The sequence below is a fragment of the Megalops cyprinoides genome, chromosome 5 (genome assembly GCF_013368585.1).
Source record: "Megalops cyprinoides isolate fMegCyp1 chromosome 5, fMegCyp1.pri, whole genome shotgun sequence".
In the NCBI taxonomy this organism is placed as follows: Eukaryota; Metazoa; Chordata; class Actinopteri; order Elopiformes; family Megalopidae; genus Megalops; species Megalops cyprinoides.
In genome coordinates, this window is record NC_050587.1 from 22066980 (window position 1) to 22089915 (window position 22936).

General features: G+C 47.0%; 1 protein-coding gene across 1 annotated transcript; it reads left to right on the forward strand.

The window, feature by feature from the left end:
• Positions 1-541: 541 nt before the first annotated feature.
• LOC118777626 (solute carrier family 23 member 2-like) lies at positions 542-22936 on the forward strand. The gene is made up of 15 exons (XM_036528729.1): positions 542-726; positions 7067-7329; positions 9390-9488; positions 10588-10704; positions 10784-10941; positions 16954-17042; positions 17302-17369; positions 17781-17962; positions 18575-18695; positions 18935-19091; positions 19392-19539; positions 19807-19912; positions 20175-20442; positions 20858-20953; positions 21171-22936. The coding sequence occupies exons 2-15, from the start codon at positions 7225-7227 to the stop codon at positions 21434-21436; spliced, it is 1980 nt and encodes a 659-aa protein (XP_036384622.1). The 5' UTR covers positions 542-726; positions 7067-7224; the 3' UTR covers positions 21437-22936.

Below are 22936 nucleotides of genomic sequence, written 5' to 3' on the forward strand. Positions count from 1 at the left end.
ATTAAAATTTCATCTGCTTCAATGTTAACCGTTGACCTAATGACAAAAATAAGTGTTCGTGATTTTATTGCTAATAGTCAAAATGGAACAATGTATTTTACTGCTTAAAATACAGGGATACACGTATTGGTTTCTTATTTCACTGTCAGCCTGCATAACTTTGGACTTGAACTTGGAATCTGAGTCTCGGGTAAGTGGGAGGTGTCACGGCAGAGAGGAGTGACTTTGTCAATATAGGTCACTGAAGTAAGTATGACCCACCTAGAGAAAGACCGCTAGAGGGTCGTGTAGAGTCATGGAAACAGCGCGTAAGACAAATGTGTGCAGACACCTTTTTACATTTATAGCATTACTGCCCACGCATCTATAAAGAATGGAATTACATATAATTATCATATTATCATTAATAGAAGTGAGCATGCGGTAAAGCCCGAAAACTGTACAGTAATGAATGTTGTTGATTGGCTGCTGTGTTCTCCGGAGGCGGGCCGGAGTGGGCCGGCCCTTGACGTCATCATCTGTTTGGATTTGTACAGTGGTGATTTTTCACCGACACTGTGTGTGACTAGCAAGCGCGGTAGCTACCGACACCATCTAATTTAGCGCATAAAACAGGGTCTGAACGCACATATTCCAGTCGCATCACTTCTGCATCCATTTGAGCTTGAGGGTCACCAGCAGTCTTGGACTCAGCGACTGGACAGACAGCTAACCATCTATCCTACGGTAAGGTAACACAGTGGCGTGATGCAGGCTAACTTAGCAAGCCGCAAACCACGAGGGTGCCAGCTAGCTACTACTTGAGATTGGGGACTGGGATCCGTTTTTTGACTAAGGAATGTAGATTCTAGGTCGGTGGCAGGGTCGGTTATGTGCTTCATGTTAGTGCCCATTCTGCGAATTTATCGATCTACTCAGATAGACTAACGTTGTAGCGTTAGTCAGAAAGAATCGTGTGTTCTATCCTTGTGATGGTTAGCTTGCTAGATGCCTCTAGTCTGCGCTAACTCTTGTCGTCATGAAATAGACTTCACATCACGAGTTTAATTTAGTAGCCAACTAGCTACATTAACTAATTGTACGTTACTGGGGTTAAATAACTGTAGCAAGCTAACTGATTAAATGAAATCCTTGCGGATAGTATTACATCAATCCACTGCAGTGAACTGCACAGTCTGTTGCTTGCTAGCTAACAAACCAGCCCATTAAGTAGCTAGGTAACCCACCGGCTGCCGAGTACGAATGTATTATAATGTAAACAATCTAGTTAGCTAACAGCGTACCATATCGATGCGGCTTCCTTTTCACCAAATAAGAGGAAACAGTTTTGGGAGAGTAGGTGGTTTATGGTTAACTAGAGCACGTGTATAATCCTCACTGGGGAGAGCAAAACTAGCATCCTAGCTGCTTGGTGTAGCTGGCATGCCGCTTTGTGTCTTCCCGCGAGCCACGCGTTCAAGCATATGCTTATGTTTATGAATAGTTAGCTGGGTAGCTAACGTTATCCTACCAGCTAGCTACTCATGATGTAAAACATTGTGATTAGCTAAACTACTTTTTAAATAACGATGCGGAGACCCTCTGATGTTCAAAAAAACTCAGCCCATCCAAGAAAGTCTCCTAACTAGTTAATAACGTTAGTGGTATGTTGGTAGGCACGGCAGCAAACGTTATGTGTACGTTTGCAGGTTTCTTCTTGGCAACTTCATCTGGGAGACCTTTAACAGGTACTGCACTTCGGTACACGACATTTGACTTTGTAGAACAGGTCATTTCACTTATGTGAAGATTTACATTTATATATCTTTGTATTTAATTTTCTGAAACAATTCGCAGTTGAGAAAAGAGCGTAAATAGAATATGACAATAGATTAGTAGTGTAGCCCAGTCGCACTATCACCCGTAAGAGGCTAGATAGTTAATTTTGTGAGCGGCACGAGCGTTGTAAAGTATCCAGAAATGAATGTTTAGCTAGTAATCTGAGCAGCTTTGTGAATGTTTTTGTTATAGCTAGAAGTGATATGGAAGACTTTGCGCATAGTGTGCCGTTGATTATACAGACAACAGCAAACTGCTGTTTTAGAATTTAGTCTTGGATCGCAAAGTAATACCTGCATCACCTAAACAGGTGTTTATTGAGGTCCATAATTTTCCACGTGTTTCCTCAGCAACGGAGAGCAGAAGTGTAATTAATGAAATATGAAATGGCGCATCAACTGTTTTTTTTTTGTGTTCCCATGGTACATTAATGTGACCACAACTGGGTATCTCATTACTGCTGAAAACATAGCTAGTAAAGCTGGCCAGCAGTATGGCACATTAATAAGGAGAACAGTTCCTGCTGATTTAATTGGGAGGTGGCCTGCTGTTGATGTACCCCTGGGAAGGTTCCTTAAGACAAGATTGCCTTAAGATTAACATGGATAGATATGAATATGAACGTCTGCTACTTTCCCCCTATTTCCACACTGCAGGATGAGTGTGTGTAGTAACTGCTTCCTCAAAATACCACGTGGGCTGTGTTTCTATGTGATGTTTGGCTTTTAGGTAGTGCATATCGAATAGTCACTACTGGAGTGTGTCACCTTGAAAGAGTTGCCCCTTGCTGAAGGACTGTTGTGGCAGTTTTACGGTAAAGCATTACTGAGCAGTGCAAGTGCTGTTCACACCTGCTGTTTAACAGATGTGTGTTCAAGGCATTCACTCCATCAGTAAAGGCCTCATAGCTGGGTTGCTTGTTTGCAGAGTGCATCACCGTGATAGTATCAGCCTTTGTCACCCTCTTCATTTTTTAATTCATCTCCGTGTCCTATCTCTTCCTCTCCGCTCTTATCTCTTTCCGGCCCTCGGTCATCTCTGTTGCCTGTTGTTTCTGCTCTTTGCAGACATGGTGAGAGTGACGCTTGTGGTGCACTGTAAGGGATCACGATGTGCCCAGGAAGAGCCCCACCTCTGAAAACAGAACTAATTTTCAGACCCACATCAGACACCCCTTTCATATCAAAATGTCCTCTTGCCCCCTTTGAAGGTAACCCATACTCCACATCCTGTTTCTACCTCTCCTAGTCCTGGAGGGTCTTAATTTATGTTGTTGCGGCAGGTGCTGAAGGCAGATACGGCCAAAAATGCAACATCATCCAAGTGACCCTCTTCATTAATGGACAATGGATGCCCTTCTAGCAAGAGTCTGCTTATTCTAAGTATAGGTTGACTACAGGAGAGGTTTTGGCCTGATGAATAAATTTAGAGAGATGGATTGGGATGACACTACCCTTTGTGGCCAGATGTGCTTGTGTTCCAGCTGGTCCCCACCCACACATGCACACTTCATTGTGGAGGTGCCACAAAGAACCACAATGGCCTTGTGACTTGCATCAGCCTATGAGTAATGCACAGTAGTTTCATTGCCAATAGGTGGATGTTCTTCCCATGAGCCACTCCTTGCAGCATTTTGTGCAGAGGTGGACATAATAACATGCGCTTGGCCGTGACGCATTCAGGTACCAGTTATCCGGGCATCCCATTGTACACTGGCAAGAAGACTTCCCCTAGGGAACAGAACACAACAAATACTGTAACAAACCCTCCATTCTTTCTCAACCTCAGCCAGCTGAAAGGAAGTGGTATTTAACACGTAACAAAGATAGCCAACATCCTCTCACGAGGCCCATGATGCCCGTAATGATTGGCTACTCTGTACATATATTGCATCCCTACTATTTTGTTGTATTGTTTGTGTGCTTGCTTGTGCTGTGGACGCACTTGTACAGGGGGATGCAGAGCACGTCAAGCACCACATCTTACACATTCTGTAACCTGTTTATTTGGCTGGATGTTTTCAGCAAAATGTTGAGGTAAAACACTGCTCTACTAGCAGCCTTCCTCACAAGATTTGAACCTGCAACCTCAAGGCCAGAGTCCAGTGCTCTAGCCTTTACACCACATGCTCCCCTGGCAGATTTTTGCCAGTTTTTGGCTATGTGAGGCAGTGTGCTGACCAAGCGTAATCTGCTGTTAGTGGAGCCTTGTGTTGGATTGTTCTATTAGCGGGCTTATACCTGACTAATTATTGTGGTATCAACGTAGGAAGCAGCAACCTCTGAATTTCACTGAGTGGACATTTATTCACTGTAAATCTGAACAAAGGCAGCAATCGCAGTTTAGGCGCTCTGAAGAAAACAGAACAGGGATTAGGGTTAGGATTAGGTTAGATTTGCCCTGTAGCTGCCCACAGGTGCACGGTCCATTTTTGCCCCAGTGCTGCCTTCAGGAAGCAGGCAGTTTTCCTATGCTGAGAGACTCTCCTGCACTTTAGTGCTGAGTGTGTTTAGCACTCGCCCTAGTTGCCTGCTTACAGCGGAAAGGCCAGGAATCGTGCCACGGTTAACGAGATTAATGTCATAAGAGGAATGCCAGAGGACGACACGTAGCGGGACTGGGTCGCGCCCCGCAGGGAGCCCGCGGCGGGGCTGCGGTAGCCACGGTTACCAGGCGGCAGCGTACTGTAATCTGCCGGCCCCCGCGGGGAGAGGGAATTGAATAAATATTTCCATGAATTAGCGGTGGAGAAGCATTCTCGCTCGCTTGTGCTGAAAGGTGGTCTCCAGTTGAGCAGATTTAGCACATAATCTTCGCGAACAGTAGCCCCCCCTCCTCCGCCCTCCCCGCATATTCCACCCCCCGTGGTGCACACTATTACAGGAGGCTTGAGAGGCAGAGCGCACCCTTTCATCCATGTAGGTCACGACGGATGACATCATTCTGGAAGAAATACATGATTGTAGAATGTCTGGAACAAATCAGATAGGCTCTTCAGCCAGGGTTCTTCGCTTGTATTAACATGGAACAACAGTGGTCCACACAAGGGGAATTTGGAATACGTGCTTTTTCCAGATGAAAATGGAAAAGGCATGGATATAGGGAGGGGTGTGGGACGTGTATTACAGCTTGCCTCAGCTCTTGGGGTTAATTGTCAGCTGGAGTGGGACTCTTCAGTGGAGTGTTTTTGTCACATCATTTTCTGAGGTTATTGAGCATCATTCTCATCTCAGATGCCGTTGAAGCCTTAATAGTTTTAAAGGAACAACTTGTGTGTGTGTCTGTATGTTCGTGTGTTTCTGACTTCTCAGGAGAGCCGTTAATGTCATTCATCATGGGAAAGCAGTAGTGAGAGCACGTGTTGACACACCTCATTAAATTTAGTGCTATGGAGAAATACTGCTGATGAAGCTGTTCTGAGGTTTTGAACATAATTGTGATAATACTGGAGACGAAATGAGACTTCTCTGTAATGATCTTATTTCGGTCCCTCTTGTGGTCACACTAGAAACTGTAATTAGCATAACCGGAAAGATTTCCTACACACATCTCAACACCATGTACTAACCGCGTTCCTCTCCCCTCTTTTCTGCGTAAACCTCCTCAACCTTGACTTACTCAGAGGAAGAAAAATATAAACAGTTTGCTCTGAAAGATTCACTCACACAGAGAGGAAACATCCCAGATTGCGTTCACTCAGACTGCACTTCAGCTAGGGCATCTTGCCTGTTGGATTTCCCGTTCTGTGCATGGTTATACACTGGGTATGCGCAGTAGTTTGGAACTTTCTCACACACACACACTTGCAAATACACACACAGTATACATGAGCATCCGTGTAAAAATAGCTGTGCTGCTGTAAAAAGGAGATATTCATTTTTATCCTTTTGTTGTGTCTTGGGAAGAGCCGGAGGCTCTGCAGGAAGTCTGATCCGAGTGAGGCGAGGAGATTGAGTTATTAGAACGTTTCTGGCACAGACACACACACACACTCACACTCGTGACCTTTCTCCCACGGACTCCTCTGCCCCCTATGTCTCTCTCTCTCTTTCTCTCTGTCACAGGTATTTACGCACTCCCTTTGTCTTTCGTACACCCTGCCTGCTCTTTGTTCTTTTCAGCTTTCATGTTCTTTTTAATCAGCTAGCATAGGCCAGGAAGTGAGTCAAGGCATCTGATATCTGCAGATATATTCCTGTACAGTACATCTCTCTCCCTGTCTTTGTCTCTCTCTCTTTGATTGGAACACATTTACCACCTCATTGTGATGTCGTTGCCTGGCTGTGGCAGGATGAATGTCAGTTGCTTAATCAACTTCTCAACCATCACAATCCCCCCCCCACACACACACACACACACACACACACACACACACACACAAATCCGTACCTAGCCTGCTCCTCCCCTCCCCACCCTCTGTAGTTCCAGTATGTCCCCCCCAAACTGATCTACATCCCCACAGCCCCGCCAGCGTGTGAACCAGGTACTTCCTGTCATTGTTTGTGCTTTCTGTTTATGCTTCCCGTGGCCATGACAGCGTCCCACCGGACAGATCATCACTTGACGGAAATGCAGGGCGCAGAAGGACGCTCTGATGATTGGACACTGGGATGAGGAAGTCTAGGGGGAGTGGAGCGGAGATGGCAATCTGTCACAGCAGCCGTGGCTTTTCACTTTAACGTCGATGTGCACCCAGGCTCTTGGCAGTCCTGATGGAGATGAAGATATATCTAAAACTAACAGACACTGAGGTGACGGCTGGGGTGGGTTGGGGGGAAGGACGATGACACCCACGAGTGAGGGAGAGGAGCTGAAGGCCGTGTCCAAAGTCAACAGGAGGTGTCGCGGCGCCAGTAATAAACGGCCACCTCTTAAGAGGGATAAAGTGACCTTGTTTCTTTCTCTCCCACTCATTTTGCCATCCCTCTCTCATACCCCTTGCTCTCCTTTTCCCATTCTCTGCCTGAATTCTCTTGTTCCCTCCCCCTCTTCTTCAACCTCCTCTGTCGCTCTGGTCCTCCATTCGCTTTTGTAGGTTATTGCATCCAGCCAGCTGTAGTGACACTGATCGGCAAACAGACGCCCACTGCAGTAGTCCCTCAGTGTGTCTCTGTTTAATGCCCGTGGGCAGCTGTGGGTTCAAATCCCATGCGGTACAGCAGGACCCTGCTTCATCTGCTATTTCTCTTGTCCAGGCTGGAACCCTGTGAACAGTCACCATGGTGATACTTGTTTCTTCCCTCCTCAGGCCTTCCTGATGACCAGTCCCTGGGTCATGTGACACGTGCTGAGAGAGCGAGAGAGACTTACACACACTGACTGACTCGCAAGGGACAGACCGGCCGAGAGCAAGTCACCCGACAGAAGGCGTCAGAGAGAGAGAGAGAGAGAGCAGGAGAGAAAAGCATGGGTGTGGGGAAGAACACCACCTCCAAATCTCTGGACTCGGGAGGAGAAGGAGGCAGATACGACGAGGAGAGCAAGCACAATGAGGACTTCTATCCCATGCCTGTAAGTAATGTGGGCCTGTGCCTTTTTCAAGCCCATGGCTGCTTGCTTTTGTGTGTGTGTGTGTCTTTCTGCATAAGTGTTTGCTCCTCTCGGGGGTTTTTGAGTGAGTGTGCCTGTGGGCATGGTAGGGTGGGTGTGGGTGTGTGCTCATGCTTGTGCATGTGTTTGGACTGAGGTGAACTGTGTGTGTCTTTGTGCGTGTGTGTGTGTGTGTGTGTGTGTGTGTGTGGTCTGTGGCTGTGCATTGTTGGGCTTCCATAGTCTCCTCTGTCTCCATGTGAGATTACAGTCTCACTGTGTCTCCACTTTGTTCCCATTTTCTTTGTATCTGACACACTTTCTTGCAGGGTTTAATGGATCAAGCCAAATTCCAGAGTTTTGACTCTCAGCCAGGGCTCAAGCTATTTAAACTCTAGACAATCAATGCCTCTAATCCTCAAACCATGTGGCGTCGCCAGGAAAACCTTTACCCCCTCAGTCACCCGTCCGAACTGTACATACTCGTATTCCATATTTACACATACCACACACATGCATGCATACATATACCACACAAGCCCATGTACCTGTTATCACATACCATGCACACATACAGTACCACACCCACATATTCTCTCCTCCTCTCTCTGTCCCCCTTCACTCTTTCTCATATACACACACACACACATTCATTCTTGCCAGTAGCTGGAATCACTGGTGCACAATCGGCCCCCTTTGACGCACAGCGATTTGTGATGATTCATGCTGGGACAGGTTGGCCGGATGGGACTGCTGGTAATAACAGGGTGTGTCCCCAGTAAAAGGAGGTTAGTGATTAGTGTCGGCTGACTGCTCCCTGCAGCAGCAAGCATGGCATCAACACCCACCTGCTCCTGTTCCCTGTCCTTCTGCAGCGTCACACAGCATTTCCATGCCAATGGCTGATATGCTTAAAAGGTGGAAAAAGTCAGTATAGAAATGCACAAATACAAAAATACAAATACAGAAATACACAAATTCATTGTTGTTCGATGTGTTTTTTTTTCCCTCGACACTGCCTTCTGCTGTTGACACTTGATTTTCAACCAGATTGGGTTGATTTTTCTCCCACCCCCAAGCGTTCTGCAAGTCATTGCAGTCCCAAGTCATCAAGTCATAACCACTTGGTGATCATAGATAATATTAAGACTAACGGGGCAGACATTGTAAAGAGGTACTAAATTCAGAGCCTGGGGCTGAAAAGGGCAAAAATGTGGAATGTGGTCGAAACCGGGTGCTCGAGTGGAACACAGTGAGTGACTCACAGAGTGGCCTGAAAACCACCCCCTCCCGCTCCCCTTTGAGTAACACGGATAAATTCATGGTAAGAGTAACACCCCTCCAAACAAGGACGCTCATTCCTCACAGTAAACGATAGGCAGCAGACATAACAGGATAAGGCCATGGGCTTTCCTCTCCTGGGATACCTCCCAGTGGCCCTCACTCCTTGCCATACCCTTGGTCCTGTTTTTGGGCTCAGCTCTGCCTTATCAGAGCAGGTTAGGGGCCAGGGAGTGTTCCTGTTTGTCTGTTCTGACCGTCTCACACCTTTCACACAGTGCTGTCTTTTCATACAGGCCAGAGAGGGGGAGGGGGGGAGGAGTCTGGCCGGCTTACGTAACGGTCTCCCATCATCCCTCGTCCATCTCCCTGCCTCTCTAGCATGTCCATTCTCTTGGAGAGGGGGACAAAGCCACTGCCAGTCTGGCCCAGAAGTGGGCAACAACATTCCTTCACAGCTTGAAGCTGACTTTTTTTATTTCTCTCTTTTCTTCTTCTCTTTCTTTGTCTTTGCAAACCCAACCACTTTGCAAACCCCACCACACCCAGCATTACGTACAATGCGTACCCAGATTTAGAACTGCTGTGCTGACGTCACTATAGAAATGCAAATTTCTCACCTTGCATGTGTCGCGTGATGCCAGCACGTCTCCCTGTCCACTGTGTGCAGATGGCAGTGCCTTGTGTGTTCTCTGTGTGTGTGCGTGCGTGCGTGCGTGCGCAGGTGTGTACATTAAGGCCCCATGTGTTCTCTTGTGCAGGTGGTGATAAGTGGGGTGGCCCAGTCCAGTCCAGACCAGGACACAGAGGACACGGAACTCATGGCCATTTACACCAAGGAGAACCGAGCCACAGAGAAGGTGAGAGACCTGACCACTCAGGGTCTCCACACACACACACACACACACACACACACACACACACACACACACACACACACACACAAACTCACTCTTACACACCTCCATGGGACTGTGAAATGCCGCACTCCCATGTGGGGCACATCATGTTCTCAACCCACAACCTCCTTTAGTGTAGAGCTTTAAGAAACCATTTAAAGTCAGGCCCTGCACAGACCCAGCAGTTATGGACTTATTAGGGTAAATGAATCTTATTAGGGTGTACATGATAGACATTTTAAGGAGTGAATGACATATTGGGTGTGCACAGAATATAATACCAGAAGCAGATTATATACCAGAATAAAAATCAAAATGACTGAGTCACCAGTTAGGTCACTGAAGAGTTTTTAGGACCATTGCACCAATCTAGATATTTCATGGATGGGCATTCTGTGTAATCATTGGTGTGAACTATCAGTCAGTCAAGATGACATATGGATCTGCATGGAACCTTCTGTGAACAAGCAGACCCAGGGACTGGCAGCGTATTAAGATCACACAGTGAGAAAGCAGATGGAGAGTTTGGCCCTTGGTTCGGCTTGTCTTGGGTTTAGGTCCCCAAGTGTAATTTTAGATGTGTCAAGCACCAGTCAAACATTCTACCCAGATTTATGATGAGGATTTTTGCCCTGCCCATGATCTCACCTTTAGCTGCTTGGCTTTTCTCTCCTGACCCCACCCTCAGCTCACTGAGCTTCTGTTACAGTGATGTCAACACAGTCTCCAGAGAGAGGTCTCTCTCTCTCTGTGTATAGTCAGCATTCATATTCTTCACACCACCACGTTTAGTTGATAGTCATATTTTACACAGAAGCAGAAAGGGGGGAGCTGTAATCTTCTTACATTAAATCCAACCCAGAACCAAGAAATGATCATCGGGAAGTGAAAGTTTTCTCTTTTCTTTAGCTTCAAAGACCTCAACTGCCGGTATGTCACAAGTTACTTAATCCTGTTTTGTGAGTTGTTCTAGACAGCGTTTCAAAAATATCAATACGCAGCTGACGGTGTATTCCTTTATGTTGACAGTGTGTCCTTCTGTTTGTGTGTGTGTCTGCAGAGCTCTTTGTCTGAGACATTGGAGAGTGTGGAAAGCCTGGATGCGCAACGAATGGACATGATTTACACTATTGAGGACACTCCTCCCTGGTACCTCTGTCTGTTTCTGGGCCTGCAGGTGAGTCTATAAGCGCGCGCACACACACACACGCACACACACACAGGGTCCTGACCGCCCTCTCTCTCACGGTCTGCAGCACTACCTGACGTGTTTCAGCGGGACCATCGCTGTGCCGTTCCTGCTGGCTGACGCCATGTGCGTGGGGTTCGACCAGTGGGCCACCAGCCAGCTCATCGGCACCATCTTCTTCTGCGTGGGCATCACCACCCTGCTGCAGACCACGCTGGGCTGCCGGTACGAGGGGGGTCTGGAGCTGTCAAACAGCTGCGAAATAAATATAATATCAATGGAATTGATTTCCAGTGTAAAAAAAAACATGACACCACAGAAAAGGTATATGTCATAAATATCACAGTTTAATCTGAACGTCATTGCAGAGAGCAAAGTTTTACTCCACAAAACACAAGGGTCACATTTAGTCACACCCCAGTAGTTAATATTTTGTACTTCCTCCTCTGTCATAAATTGCACTGTGGTGTTCTGGTATCTCTGAGAACGGTTTGACCAGGGGTGACTCGGCCACCAGTGTGTAGCACACACCTCACTTTGCAGCAGCATGCTCACCACACACCAGCAAGGTTGGAGAAGGAGGGAATTCTGTAGCCAGTTAATATGGGGGGTTAGTAGATGGCCAGATGGAGAGAGGCTGGTGGTAATTTGAGCAGAACACTAGCGAGCCAGGTAAGGTTACACACATCGTCTGAATGTAAAAGCAGGCTAGGTATTCATTTAATTTGATTTCATATGTTGCTTCATAGCTACGTGATATTCAGGTGCATTTCATAATATCGTGTATCTGAATACCTAATGGCTTATGCAGGTGTGCTGTACAACTAATTACTAGAGGATGCTACTTGGCTAGCCACTGCTCTTTATTTCGTCTTCTCTTCCTGTATATTTAGTCTAGGGTTAGGGTCAATCTAAGCACTGTCTTGATTTGTCTTTAAAGTAGTGCAGTGAATTAAGGGAGTTTCATCTTCTCTACATTATCATGTTATTAGTTCAGCGGGTCCTGGAACATAAATAAGTAAGAGCGTGGAAATGATTGCTTTCAGGTGTGTGTCATTTCAGCTGTAGATTAGCCGTGATAATTCACCCTGTCGAGTGACCTGTCTTGCCCTACTTTGTGGGCCATGCGTTAATGAACCTGAATCTGCTGACTCTTGAGAGAGAGAGAGTTTTTTTTTTAAGAGAAAAACTAAGAGGACGAGTTAATTTTGTTTGTCACGCCATGTCTTCGGCTCCTTTGACATCACACTTGTCATCCACTGTGGTGAATGTTGGTGTGGAATCACTTTCCCCTGTGACTTGGCTGTGTGCTATCAGGGGGTCAGTGGGTCACTTAGTTGGTGGGTCTCTGTGCCTGAGTGTTTGGCAGATGCGTCACTGATCTTTCAGTGACCTGGATGGCCCATCATGTTCACAGGCCCCACACCATCTGCCAGTCCACGTACTGTCTGCATGATGCTGATTCAAACAACAAAACAGGCCTGCCTCATTGAGTCTGTCAGAACAGCTGTCATTCAGAGAGCTGTGAAAGGCCTAGCGAGTAATAATAATAGTAATCCTTATTGTATGAAAGGAGTGAATGTGGCCATCCTCACAATGGGCACCTAGTAATGTGGTGAATATTGCATTCTTCTTATGAATATAACAACATACAGCAATTATCTGGCCACCATCTTAGGGTTCAGTTCAACCACAGGGATACCAAAAATACTAGAATGTTACCACAGGTAGTATTTAATTTTACTGTATAATTTAATGTTTTTCACATGCAGTCACAAAACAGTGGTGATGTTGGACCGAATGATTCCAGTGCGTTTTAATTAGAAGTTAACAGACACTGTGAGAAACATCTTAGCATTTATGTGAATTCATTTGCCAGATGCTCTTATCGAGGATTTCAAGGCTCAAGCTACTCTGAATGACTGTGGTGTTCTCTCTGTGCTAGTCTCTGATTATCAAGCAGTGATTGTCAGTAGATTTATAAATGACTGCCCTTTGCTACAGTGTACGTAGCCTGATGAGGGCAAACACAATCAACATAAATAAATTGTTACATTTTTATCCTAAAACTGGAAGATTAATGGGAGTGGGACTCTTGCTTTACAGCAATGTTCTGCACATTTGTCAATATCGATATTTGGCATCTAATATTCCTTCTTGCAGATTGATTTAACTTTACCTCCATACAGTCCCTCAATTTGCAGACTGTACTTGAAATAATGGGAAAGTTGGGGAATTTTCAAAATTGAGTTACAACCCACTTTCAGATTAGTACTGTGTTTCAGCCCTAATGTCCAGATGTCTGCGTTTCTCCCGTTTCCATGGTTTTGTGTAATTTTTTTTTGGAGTTGCTCTTGTTCCATCGTAAGCCAGGGTGCAGGAATGATGACAGTGGAGTGTGTCTCAAATGCAGTCCCAAATAACACCCTTCCCCTTCCTCCTCCACTATGTACTTTTGTGATGTCACCTGAAGTAGGCACTCACTCACTGCCCTTCTTCAATTGTGGATGTGGGCACAGCTGAGATCTTCAACAGCTGTGCAAAACCTCTTTTCCATTTCTTGTCTCCCAGAATCTCTCCAATAGCTGTGTTGTAAAGGTTGAAAGATAAGGCCAGCATGGATTCAATGTCACCCAATAACCAGGTTTCACACCTCAGAAAGTGAGCTATGCACAGGAGGGTCCTAGTTTTATGACCCTTTGTTGAGCACACACAGAATATGGAGGGAGGGGATGTGGTGCAGAGAGAGAACTGGGGAAGCTCAAACAAAGCCATTACAAATGTCATCTTGTCTGCAAAAGTATAAATGGGACTGTTGAAAACCATTATTTACATCAATTCAAAGCAATTCAACTGCAGTGAATTATGAAGACAAGAGAGGGTATCATTAAATACAATATAGTAAAAGCGTGTTGTTAAGCATAGTTCAGCTATGTGACTGTCTCCACTCTGTGCAGTCAAGTTACCCCACCTCGAGGACACTGCCCGGTAGACCTCACATGGTGCTAGTTAATTAGTAATTCTGTTTTTGCACACCTGTGTCACATCAGGCCCGATGTGAACCTACACTTTCTAGACTGTGTAGGCTGTAGTAGCCAGCAAATGCCTCACTTTAGATGCTCTTGGTTGTTGTTGAAGACCCTCAGCGCAGCATGTTTCGACAGCCAGACGTTCGTCTGTGATGGTTCACTTATGGGTACCACCATCGTGGCACTAAGGCTCTGTGTCAGAATCGCGCAGTTTGCATGCCCACGGGTTGGCCTGTGAGGCTACAGATGGATGCCTAACCTGGTGGGGCAAAGACCCTCAAGTGACAGTGCCACGCTGGTGTGTCATGCAGAAGGGGGAAAAGTCGTGACAGCAGGGGGTGGGGGCCGGTGTACAAGACACCACTGACTACAGAGGAATGTGGCTTTTTTTAAACACTATAAATGGACAGCTGGTGTGGAAGGCATGTAACAGTCTTCACTGTTCGCTCACTCTGCAGCATGTAACTACCCATTATCTCAGTAACTTCTTTTTGTTTATTTTTCTTCTTCCTGTCTTTAGGTCATTCCTCTCTTCCTCACCCCGACTCGCTTTTTCCAGTTAAGAAGTTCCTCTTCTTTCTCTCTTCTGTGCTCTCTTTTAGCCGCAGTGACCACAGGTCGTCTTCTGTCACCCTGACTTGTTTTTTTACATATTAAATGAAGTGGACTGAAGTTAATTCTGTCCAGGCTCATGCTTCACAGTTGATCAGCAAAAGTCAAGGGAAACTTCCCACAGTGGTGTCAGAGCCTCCTTGCAGGTGTCTGTGTGCAGTGAATGGGTTACACAGATGAATGCGTCAAACAATCAAATCATTTCACCAAGGTGTTAGAAGTCCAAATACCCATTTGTTCACATAGCTTAACACCCTTTCTGGCTTTGTCCAACTGTTGGGTGTGTTGAAATGCATGATGGGATAGAACAGATCTTGGCCAGCACGGGCCAGTAGAGGTCTTGGCCAGCGGGGGTCAGTTTAGCTTCAGATGAGGTTGGTTTTCATGTTTGGCTGCATTGCGCCGAGGGGGCAGGGACTCCTTTGAGGTAGCCGTTTGTGTGGCTTGTGGCAATATATGGATTTCCAAAGCGTTCATTTTGGTCCACAGTGAAAGTTTCTGTGGAAAGGCTTTATAGCTGTGCTAATTTTGCACAATAGTGTAAACTGCGTTAAAGTTGTGCTGCACAGGCAGCAGGTCAGTTTTCAGGAGTGTTACTTTCTGAACAGGGTCCTTTTCTTCACCATTATCTTTCAGCAAATGTATCTGAAGTGAACCTGAAAAGTATTAAAGGTTTTGGGAGACATAAATAAGCATCAGACCGTAACACCTCCTGGGAAAGTTAAATGATCCTTTTGAAGTGTTTTTTTGTAAGTTTAGTTTTTTTGTATACATTGTATGTTCAACTGAAGGTTCTTCCTGGGTTTATTTCTCTGATGTAACCACCCTAGTTGTCTTTTAAAGGCCTATGGATAAATACTGCCTTGATGTCTCTGTAATGATGGGAGACATGCCGTTTCTGAGACCTAACATCTCAATGACATCACTGCCACGAATCATCCTCAGGGCCGAACAGTGTCACGCCTGATGTCATCCAACGACAACAGCCTATTACAGTGGCCTCTGCCATCAGGCACTGCAAGGGATTCTGCAGCACCGGGCTCAGAGGGTGAATGTTTCCACATGGGAGGTCTCTGTGCCACACCACTGTGCCGTTCTGACTGCCTCAGAGGGTAAAGAGCGAGAGGTTGGGGTGAAGGAAAAAAAAAAAAAAGCACTGAATACTGAAAATAGAAAGATGGGGGGGGGGCAAAAGAATAGGAGGGAGAGAAAGAGAGGGATGTAGAGAGGTAGAGAGATGGATCTGATTCAAGGATGTTTATTATCGCGTCATGTTTATTATCATGACACAAGTTATCCCCTGTTGGCAAAGCTTGTTAGGGCATGATCAGCCCAGCCCACATGAGGGATGGGGAGAAATAGTGTTGAGCAGATTGATGGAAGGATGGTCATCTTAGGTGACTCACTGTGACAAGTAAGCAATGTGAGTAATGCCTGTGGTCTTGGCACTGGGTTTTTCTCCTTTGCCTCCCTCGCAATTTATTTTTGCTTCCAGACATCCAGAAATAGATTCTGCTTATTACAGTGTACATGTTTCCAGGTGGCCTGCTGTACTTCCAGCGGAGTTTGTAAAACCAGCGAAAGGAAACGTTCTTTGTGGAAAGGAGAACTCTGGGTTTTACTATGCGGCTTTTCGTTTTTTCAGTTTTGTTTTCTCTGCCACCTTGTGCTGAGGACTGGTGACATTAGTCCCATCTGGCAAGAATACCCTTGATAATTGTGTGACCCAAGGCAGTGTTCACTTTCACTTCACATTGCATTTCGTGAAATTTGGAAGTTTTCTTCCTCTTTTTGTGAAAGCTTGTTTCTGGTTGACGAAGGCAACCCCAACCACTGGTTTCACTGGAGCATTTTCATACCGCAGCCGATTCTAAAATTCAGACAAAGTTAACAAGTTAAGATCTCCAATTTAAAGATGGCCAGGAAGCAGCAGAATGAGAAGCGCACTGCATTGGTAGGCGCGGCCTGGAGAACACCTGTAATTTTGCTCCGGCCATCCTTTGCTCTGTTGTAACGTTATGTGTGAACTTGCGTTTCAGCAGCTTGTGGCGACATCATGTGGTTGCTCAGTGGTAGTACACCACCAAGGGAAATTAAACTGGAACAGTGGTGAACTAGCTGTCGGAGTGACTTCTGTGCCTTGATGTTGCATTGATGTACATTTTTCCCAGTAAATATTGCATTATTCCGCATCTGTACTTCTGTGTTACTCCATCTCGATTTCTAGCCTAGCAAAATGCAATTTGCCATAGGGAGCAGAAAAATCCATAGTTTGCATATTGAGCTTTTTTGAGTTGATCTGAAATTCTCTCATTCTTTATAATATGCCCATTGCAGTTTTGTGGCCTTTAACACCTTTATATCACAGGGATAACGCTTTGGTGCAGCATAAATTAAGACAGAAAAATGCATGAGACGCAGTCCCAATGTATGTACTGTCTCCGGCATCAAAGTGACATTTGGACTTTCTCTGTCCTCTTTCTCCTGTCTTTCTCCCCTTTCACTCCTGTCTCCCTCTCCCTGCTCTCTTCCCTGTCTCTCTCGTGTCTCTCTTGGTCTCCTCTCTGCACTTTTCTCTCTCTTCCTCCCTCCCTAGCCTTCCCCTGTTCCAGGCCAGTGCTTTTGCCTTCCTGGCCCCTGCCCGTGCCATCCTGTCCCTGGAGAAGTGGAAGTGTAATGACACAGGTAAATTACACTGATCCATGCTCTCATGGGCACATATGCACACACACACACACACACACACACACACACACACACATACCTTCAGACACATACACATGCTCAGTGTTTGCTAAGAAGAACTAGAGGCAACATCTACAGGTGTGATCAGTGTCAAAGTTTCTCCTGGGAATCAGAGACCATGGATTATAAAAGTCTTTCTTTTCCCTCTGTCTCTCTCCCTCTCTCTCCCACTCTCTCCCGTCTCTCCTTCTGTTCCCAGCCATCCCTGTGCTGAACGGCACGGAGCTCTTACACACCGAGCACATCTGGCACCCACGGATTCGGGAGGTAAGAGCCAGGGAGGGAAGGAGAGAGGCCCTCAGGGTAATGCTCTGCTCAGGCATCTTACTGCGGAGATCAGTCCCTTTATGTATCGACTTGCATTTGAGCGTGTGCTACCTGCTCTAAACTGCTGGCAGCGCTGGGCTGTGGTGTGGTGCTAATGTTCAGGGCTAACGCAAAGGTTACCTGTTCAATTCCCAGGTAAGCCAGTAAAAATCCGTCCAGATAAATGGATACAATAACTGTCTATATAAATAGATGTAAGTCACTCTGGATCCAGGAGTCTGCTTATCAAAAGATATAAAGGTGTAGTTAGCTGGTCTGTCTGCTGTAGACTGAGAATAGGGGTGTTGTCACAGACAGGCTTCCCTGGAACACACTCAGAGAGCACCCCTCCTTGTTTTCCCCCTCACGCAGATCCAGGGGGCCATCATTGTGTCGTCGCTGGTTGAGGTATGCATCGGGGCCCTGGGTCTCCCGGGGATCCTGCTCAAATACATTGGCCCCCTCACCATCACACCCACCGTGGCGCTCATCGGGCTGTCCGGCTTCCAGGCGGCCGGGGAGAGAGCGGGGAAGCACTGGGGCATCGCCATGCTGTGAGTGTGCCGCCTCAGGGCTCGGGTGCTTCATGTATTATGTACAGCACATTACAGCCATTGTGCTCTCCTAAGCACGGGAGTCCCAGGCTCTGAATGGTCCAAAGCACTGAGGATTGTAGATTTAGTGGTTAAGTTCTTGGCTGACTGTTAGCCTCAGTTCCTGTGAGTTGCTATTCCTATGGTGGAAAAGGTAGAAGTGATGTTATTCTTTTATAAGAGATATTATCTCTAGTCAAGTGTATTTGGGGAGGCCTCGCACACTTTGGTATCTGGAGTTACTCCTGTTTGTTAGGAAATATATCTCAATCACTCACATGAGCTGGTGACTGAAGAATACTTCCTAACAACTTGAAGTGCACCTGAGGACCCACTTACATGAAGCATTGCATTATTTGAGATGGAATGTTTCAGGGGCTATTGAGAACATTACTGAGTGTATTGTCAGGGTGTGGGAGGTTGCCATGATGTCTCTCTCTCTCTCTCTCTCTCTCTCTCTCTCTCTCTCTCTCTCTCTCTCTCGAGTTCCAGCTCCTGTGATGAAAAAGGGATGGTGGAGAGCCACACCGTGTGTGGGAGATGACCTTGTTTTGTGTGTGTCTCTCTCTGTAGGACAATCTTCCTGGTGCTGCTGTTCTCCCAGTATGCCCGCAATGTGCAGCTGCCCCTCCCCGTCTACCAGTCCAAGAAGGGCTGGACATCCTACCGCCTGAAACTCTTCAAAATGTTTCCAGTAAGCCCCCCCCCCAATATATGAGTTGCTTAAATTGTATTTCTTTTGGAGTTCCATATAGAGGTCGAGCTTGATACTTGTATTGATGGTTCTCTCTCTATTTCCCTCTTTCTTTCCTCTGCCTTCACACCTCCCGTCTCCCTTTCCATCCTCCTTTCTTCTCTCACTGTCCCTCCCCCTCTGTTCCCCCCTGTCTTCCTTCCCTCTTCTCCCCTTCTCTCTCTCCCTCCCTGTCTCAGATCATCATGGCGATTTTGGTGTCGTGGTTGCTGTGCTTCATCTTCACGGTGACGGACATCTTCCCGCCACAGAAGGATCAGTATGGCTTCTACGCCCGTACCGATGCACGCCGGGGTGTCCTCACCGCCGCCCCCTGGTTTAAGGTCCCCTACCCCTGTGAGTTTAATATGACACACCTGTGAACCATGAGCTGCCCCACATGCAATAAAAACCACATGCAATCAGTGAGAGGACCAGCCCTGTACCTGACAGTGCTCACCTGTTGTTTTGCTTAAGAGCCAACCCTGTAGCCAGCAGTGCACTATGCTTTGGGTGGATTAGCCCTGTTGCAGTCAGTGCAGTGCTCTTTGAGTGAGCGTCAGGCCTGTAGCTGGCAGTAACATGCTGTTACAGTGAGCATTAGCATTGGAGCTGGCAGTAATGTCATCAGTGTTGTGCGTTTCTTCTTACCCACAGTTCAGTGGGGTTTGCCCACCGTGTCAGCTGCAGGGGTGATTGGCATGATGAGTGCAGTGGTATCCAGCATCATCGAATCCATCGGTGATTATTACGCCTGTGCCCGCCTCTCCTGCGCCCCCCCACCCCCCATCCATGCCATCAACAGGTACGGAAGGCCCTCTGTCGTCTCCTCACCATACACACATACCAGCAATTCCCCTTCCGAGGGACCAGTGGCTAGAGCTAATAGCTAGGTGTCTATACATTGACACACGTTGACATGTGACACACTCTTTAGCCACTGACCATAAATGCTTGAGGTTATGACATCAAGTTATTTCAGCGAAGGTTTATCTCACAGTGCACATCCTGGCTTTTGAAATAGCATTGTTATTTTCCACTTTGTGATCCCCTCGAACCCTCCAATCCTCAGGGGGATCTTCGTAGAGGGGCTGTCCTGTGTCCTGGATGGCATTTTCGGGACAGGAAACGGCTCCACTTCATCCAGCCCCAATATCGGGGTGCTGGGCATCACCAAGGTGTGGCCCTTTGAGCTCGTCCACATGCATGATGTCACACAAACGCCTTCTACCCGGGTCTTGGGTTACAGCATTAGTCTCATTGTGTAGCATGACTGTTTTTATTATAATACTATATATCCAGCGCAACTGACATTGTGTTTAATTTATTCTAAATACTGTTAGTGTATAAAGCCAGATGATTCACGCTGAGTTGTCTGCTCAAGGGTACATAACCCACAACCTTCAGGTCTTAAGACCCCATGCCGGGTGTCCCCTGCAGGTGGGCAGCAGACGTGTGATCCAGTACGGAGCAGGCCTGATGCTGCTCCTGGGTTTGGTGGGGAAGTTCAGTGCCCTGTTTGCCTCGCTGCCCGACCCGGTGTTGGGGGCGCTCTTCTGCACCCTCTTTGGCATGATCACGGCCGTGGGCCTGTCCAACCTGCAGTTCATCGACCTCAACTCCTCCCGCAACCTCTTCGTCCTGGGCTTCTCCATCTTCTTTGGCCTCATGCTGCCCAGCTACCTGAAAGGGAACCCGCTGGTCACAGGTGCTGACCAAGAGCACATGCTTTTGGCTAAGGCAGCCATTTCAGTACCATCTACTGTGCTTCTTAACTCTAAAGCAGCCATTTCAGTATCATTTATTACTCTTACAGCTAAAGCAGCAATTTCAGTCACATACAGCATTCTGACTAAAAGCTGAAGCAGTCATTTCAGCATTGCTGGCTATACATACAGCCAGTGGATTCATTTCAGCATCACATGCTAGCTACTGTGAAAACCACTGAAGTAACCAGTGCAGCTTCTCTACAGGTGCAATACCTCATGTAAATATCTAATCCCACTGGCACGCTAACACAGACATACACAGCCGCTGAGAAACACCTGCCTACACATCCTGAAAACGGTCATGATCCAAGAGACCAGAGTTTCACACATCCTGTCTCCCTCTCCTTCTCACAGGCATCGTCAGCATTGACCAAGTACTGAACGTGCTCTTGACAACGGCCATGTTTGTAGGGGGCTCAGTTGCATTTGTGCTGGACAACACTATTCCTGGTGAGCGTCCTCTGCACTTTTAAGCCATTGATGGTCTGGAGGATGTTTTCTGTGAAGCATCTTATCCTCGTCCGTCTCACAAGATGTCTTGAATTGACAGGTCACTATTTCACTTCCTGAAACTCTGTGCTTTCACTTCTTTACTGTCTTCACCTGTCTTACCTCGTACCTCTCCTCCTCCCCCTTTCTCTCCCTCTTCCCCTCTCCCTTCTCCCAGGCACTCCGGAGGAGCGGGGTATCCGGAAGCTGAAGAGGGGGTCGGGCCCTGGTGCAGCCGAGCTGGAGGGCATGCGCTCCTACGACCTCCCGTTCGGCATGGACTTCCTGCGCAGGCACCGCGTCTTCCAGTACCTGCCCATCAGCCCCACCTTCAGTGGGTACTCCTGGATGGGGGTGGCGCAAGGGGCGTGTCGGAGAGGGAGAGGCGGAGGGGAGGGAGGGGGAGGAGGAGGCGTGGCTGCGGGTGGGGAAAGTAGCGTATAGCAGGGCGGCGGGGTTGAGAGGAAGAGTTACAGAAGAGAGATTTCAGAGCTGTGGGACATTCCTTTTTTCCTCTTGGTGTTTCCGATTTCCCTTCTCTGTTTTTTTCTCTCTTTTTTTCACTGTTAGTATCAGTTGAAGCTCAATATTAACATGGTGCCATGGTCGACACTGAGTTGCCCCTTTGCGTCAGTAGGGAGGCCCACTTCATTCTAGACAAGTATATCCCTGATTTATTATCACGTTTGGTTTGATCCATTGAACAAGCCACGGTCTGATTTACCCTATCAATTCTTGTCTAGAACCAACCAGCCTTATTACATATTTGTGTGTTTGGGCCATTACAGAGACGTTATTCTATATATTTGTCATATAAAGTGCATCATGCAGCACATTGAATTTCACACTACATTGAACCTTACACTGCTGAGCTATAATTCCCCAAACTTCAGTGTCGCCTAATTTCAGACTGTTCATTTAAAGTGCATCCAAGGGTTGTTTTCAGAGACAAGTATACCCAGGGAACATTGTTTTTGGCTTGCAGGGCATTTATCAGTAATGATGGTAAGGACCATGTACTTGATGTGCTCTTGTTGAGTCAAACCAAACACACTCCCTGGGTGTAATCTTCAAGCACTTACTTATATATACTCAGATAAATTACATGCCCCAGTTGGATAGAAACATTGCACAATTCAGAGAGCAACCCTCACGGGTTCCTTTAAAAAGCAGGAGGGGAGTCAAAACACCAGGGGAAAAAAATACCGACACGGAACTGTCCTTACGACGTCCCCATGACCAAGTCACGCCGTCCTGTGCCCGAGCTGCGGCTTGAGCTGGGGTCTCTCTGGAAAGAGCCCGAACAGACACAGAGAGACCGAGGGGGGCTGATCGATGGGGGAGAGGATCCGAATTTCTGTTTTCAAGCAAAGCGTTGGACGTTGGGAGGACAAAAGAGAGGCCTTTTGGGCCAGTAGCTTGCTGCCGAGAGAGCGCTCCCACGCAGCAGCAGCACAGGCAGCTGGCAGGGCCTAGTAGGGCTGCGCTACGCACAGATAACACACAGCGGATGTGATCGCAAACACACGCACACGCCCTGAGCGCATGCTGGCAGGGTCACGCTTCTGCAGGTGGCTTCTGTGATCCACAGTGAAACACATAGTGATTGTGATACTCTTTTTTTTTTGCACTACTTCTTGCCACGGATCGAAATGCACAGGCGCGTGCCCCTTTCGGGTAGCTTCACCGTAGTATCCGTATTTATTAGGCATGTCCACAAATCCCCCACAGACTAATTGAGCACAGCACATTTTATAAGTAGGCCGTCAGTTCATTTGCACGTCGTAGTAGGTTTAAAAAAGAAAGAGAAAAGCTTATGCTCAGGCCACAAGACACGGAATTGAAACAGGAAACCAAGGAGCAGGAAACTGATTTATCCGTTTGCAGCGCCTGCCGCTTATCTGTCCTCTATAGATAAAGATGTTCGTTTCAGACTGTTGATGA

Bases quoted from the DNA above. Each gene is read 5' to 3' on its own strand.
- LOC118777626 (XM_036528729.1), top strand. From the start codon at position 7,225: ATGGGTGTGGGGAAGAACACCACCTCCAAATCTCTGGACTCGGGAGGA. The intron at 7,330-9,389 runs GTAAGTAATGTG...TCTCTTGTGCAG, and splicing joins AGGACTTCTATCCCATGCCT to GTGGTGATAAGTGGGGTGGC. The intron at 10,942-16,953 runs GTACGAGGGGGG...CTCCCTCCCTAG, and splicing joins CAGACCACGCTGGGCTGCCG to CCTTCCCCTGTTCCAGGCCA.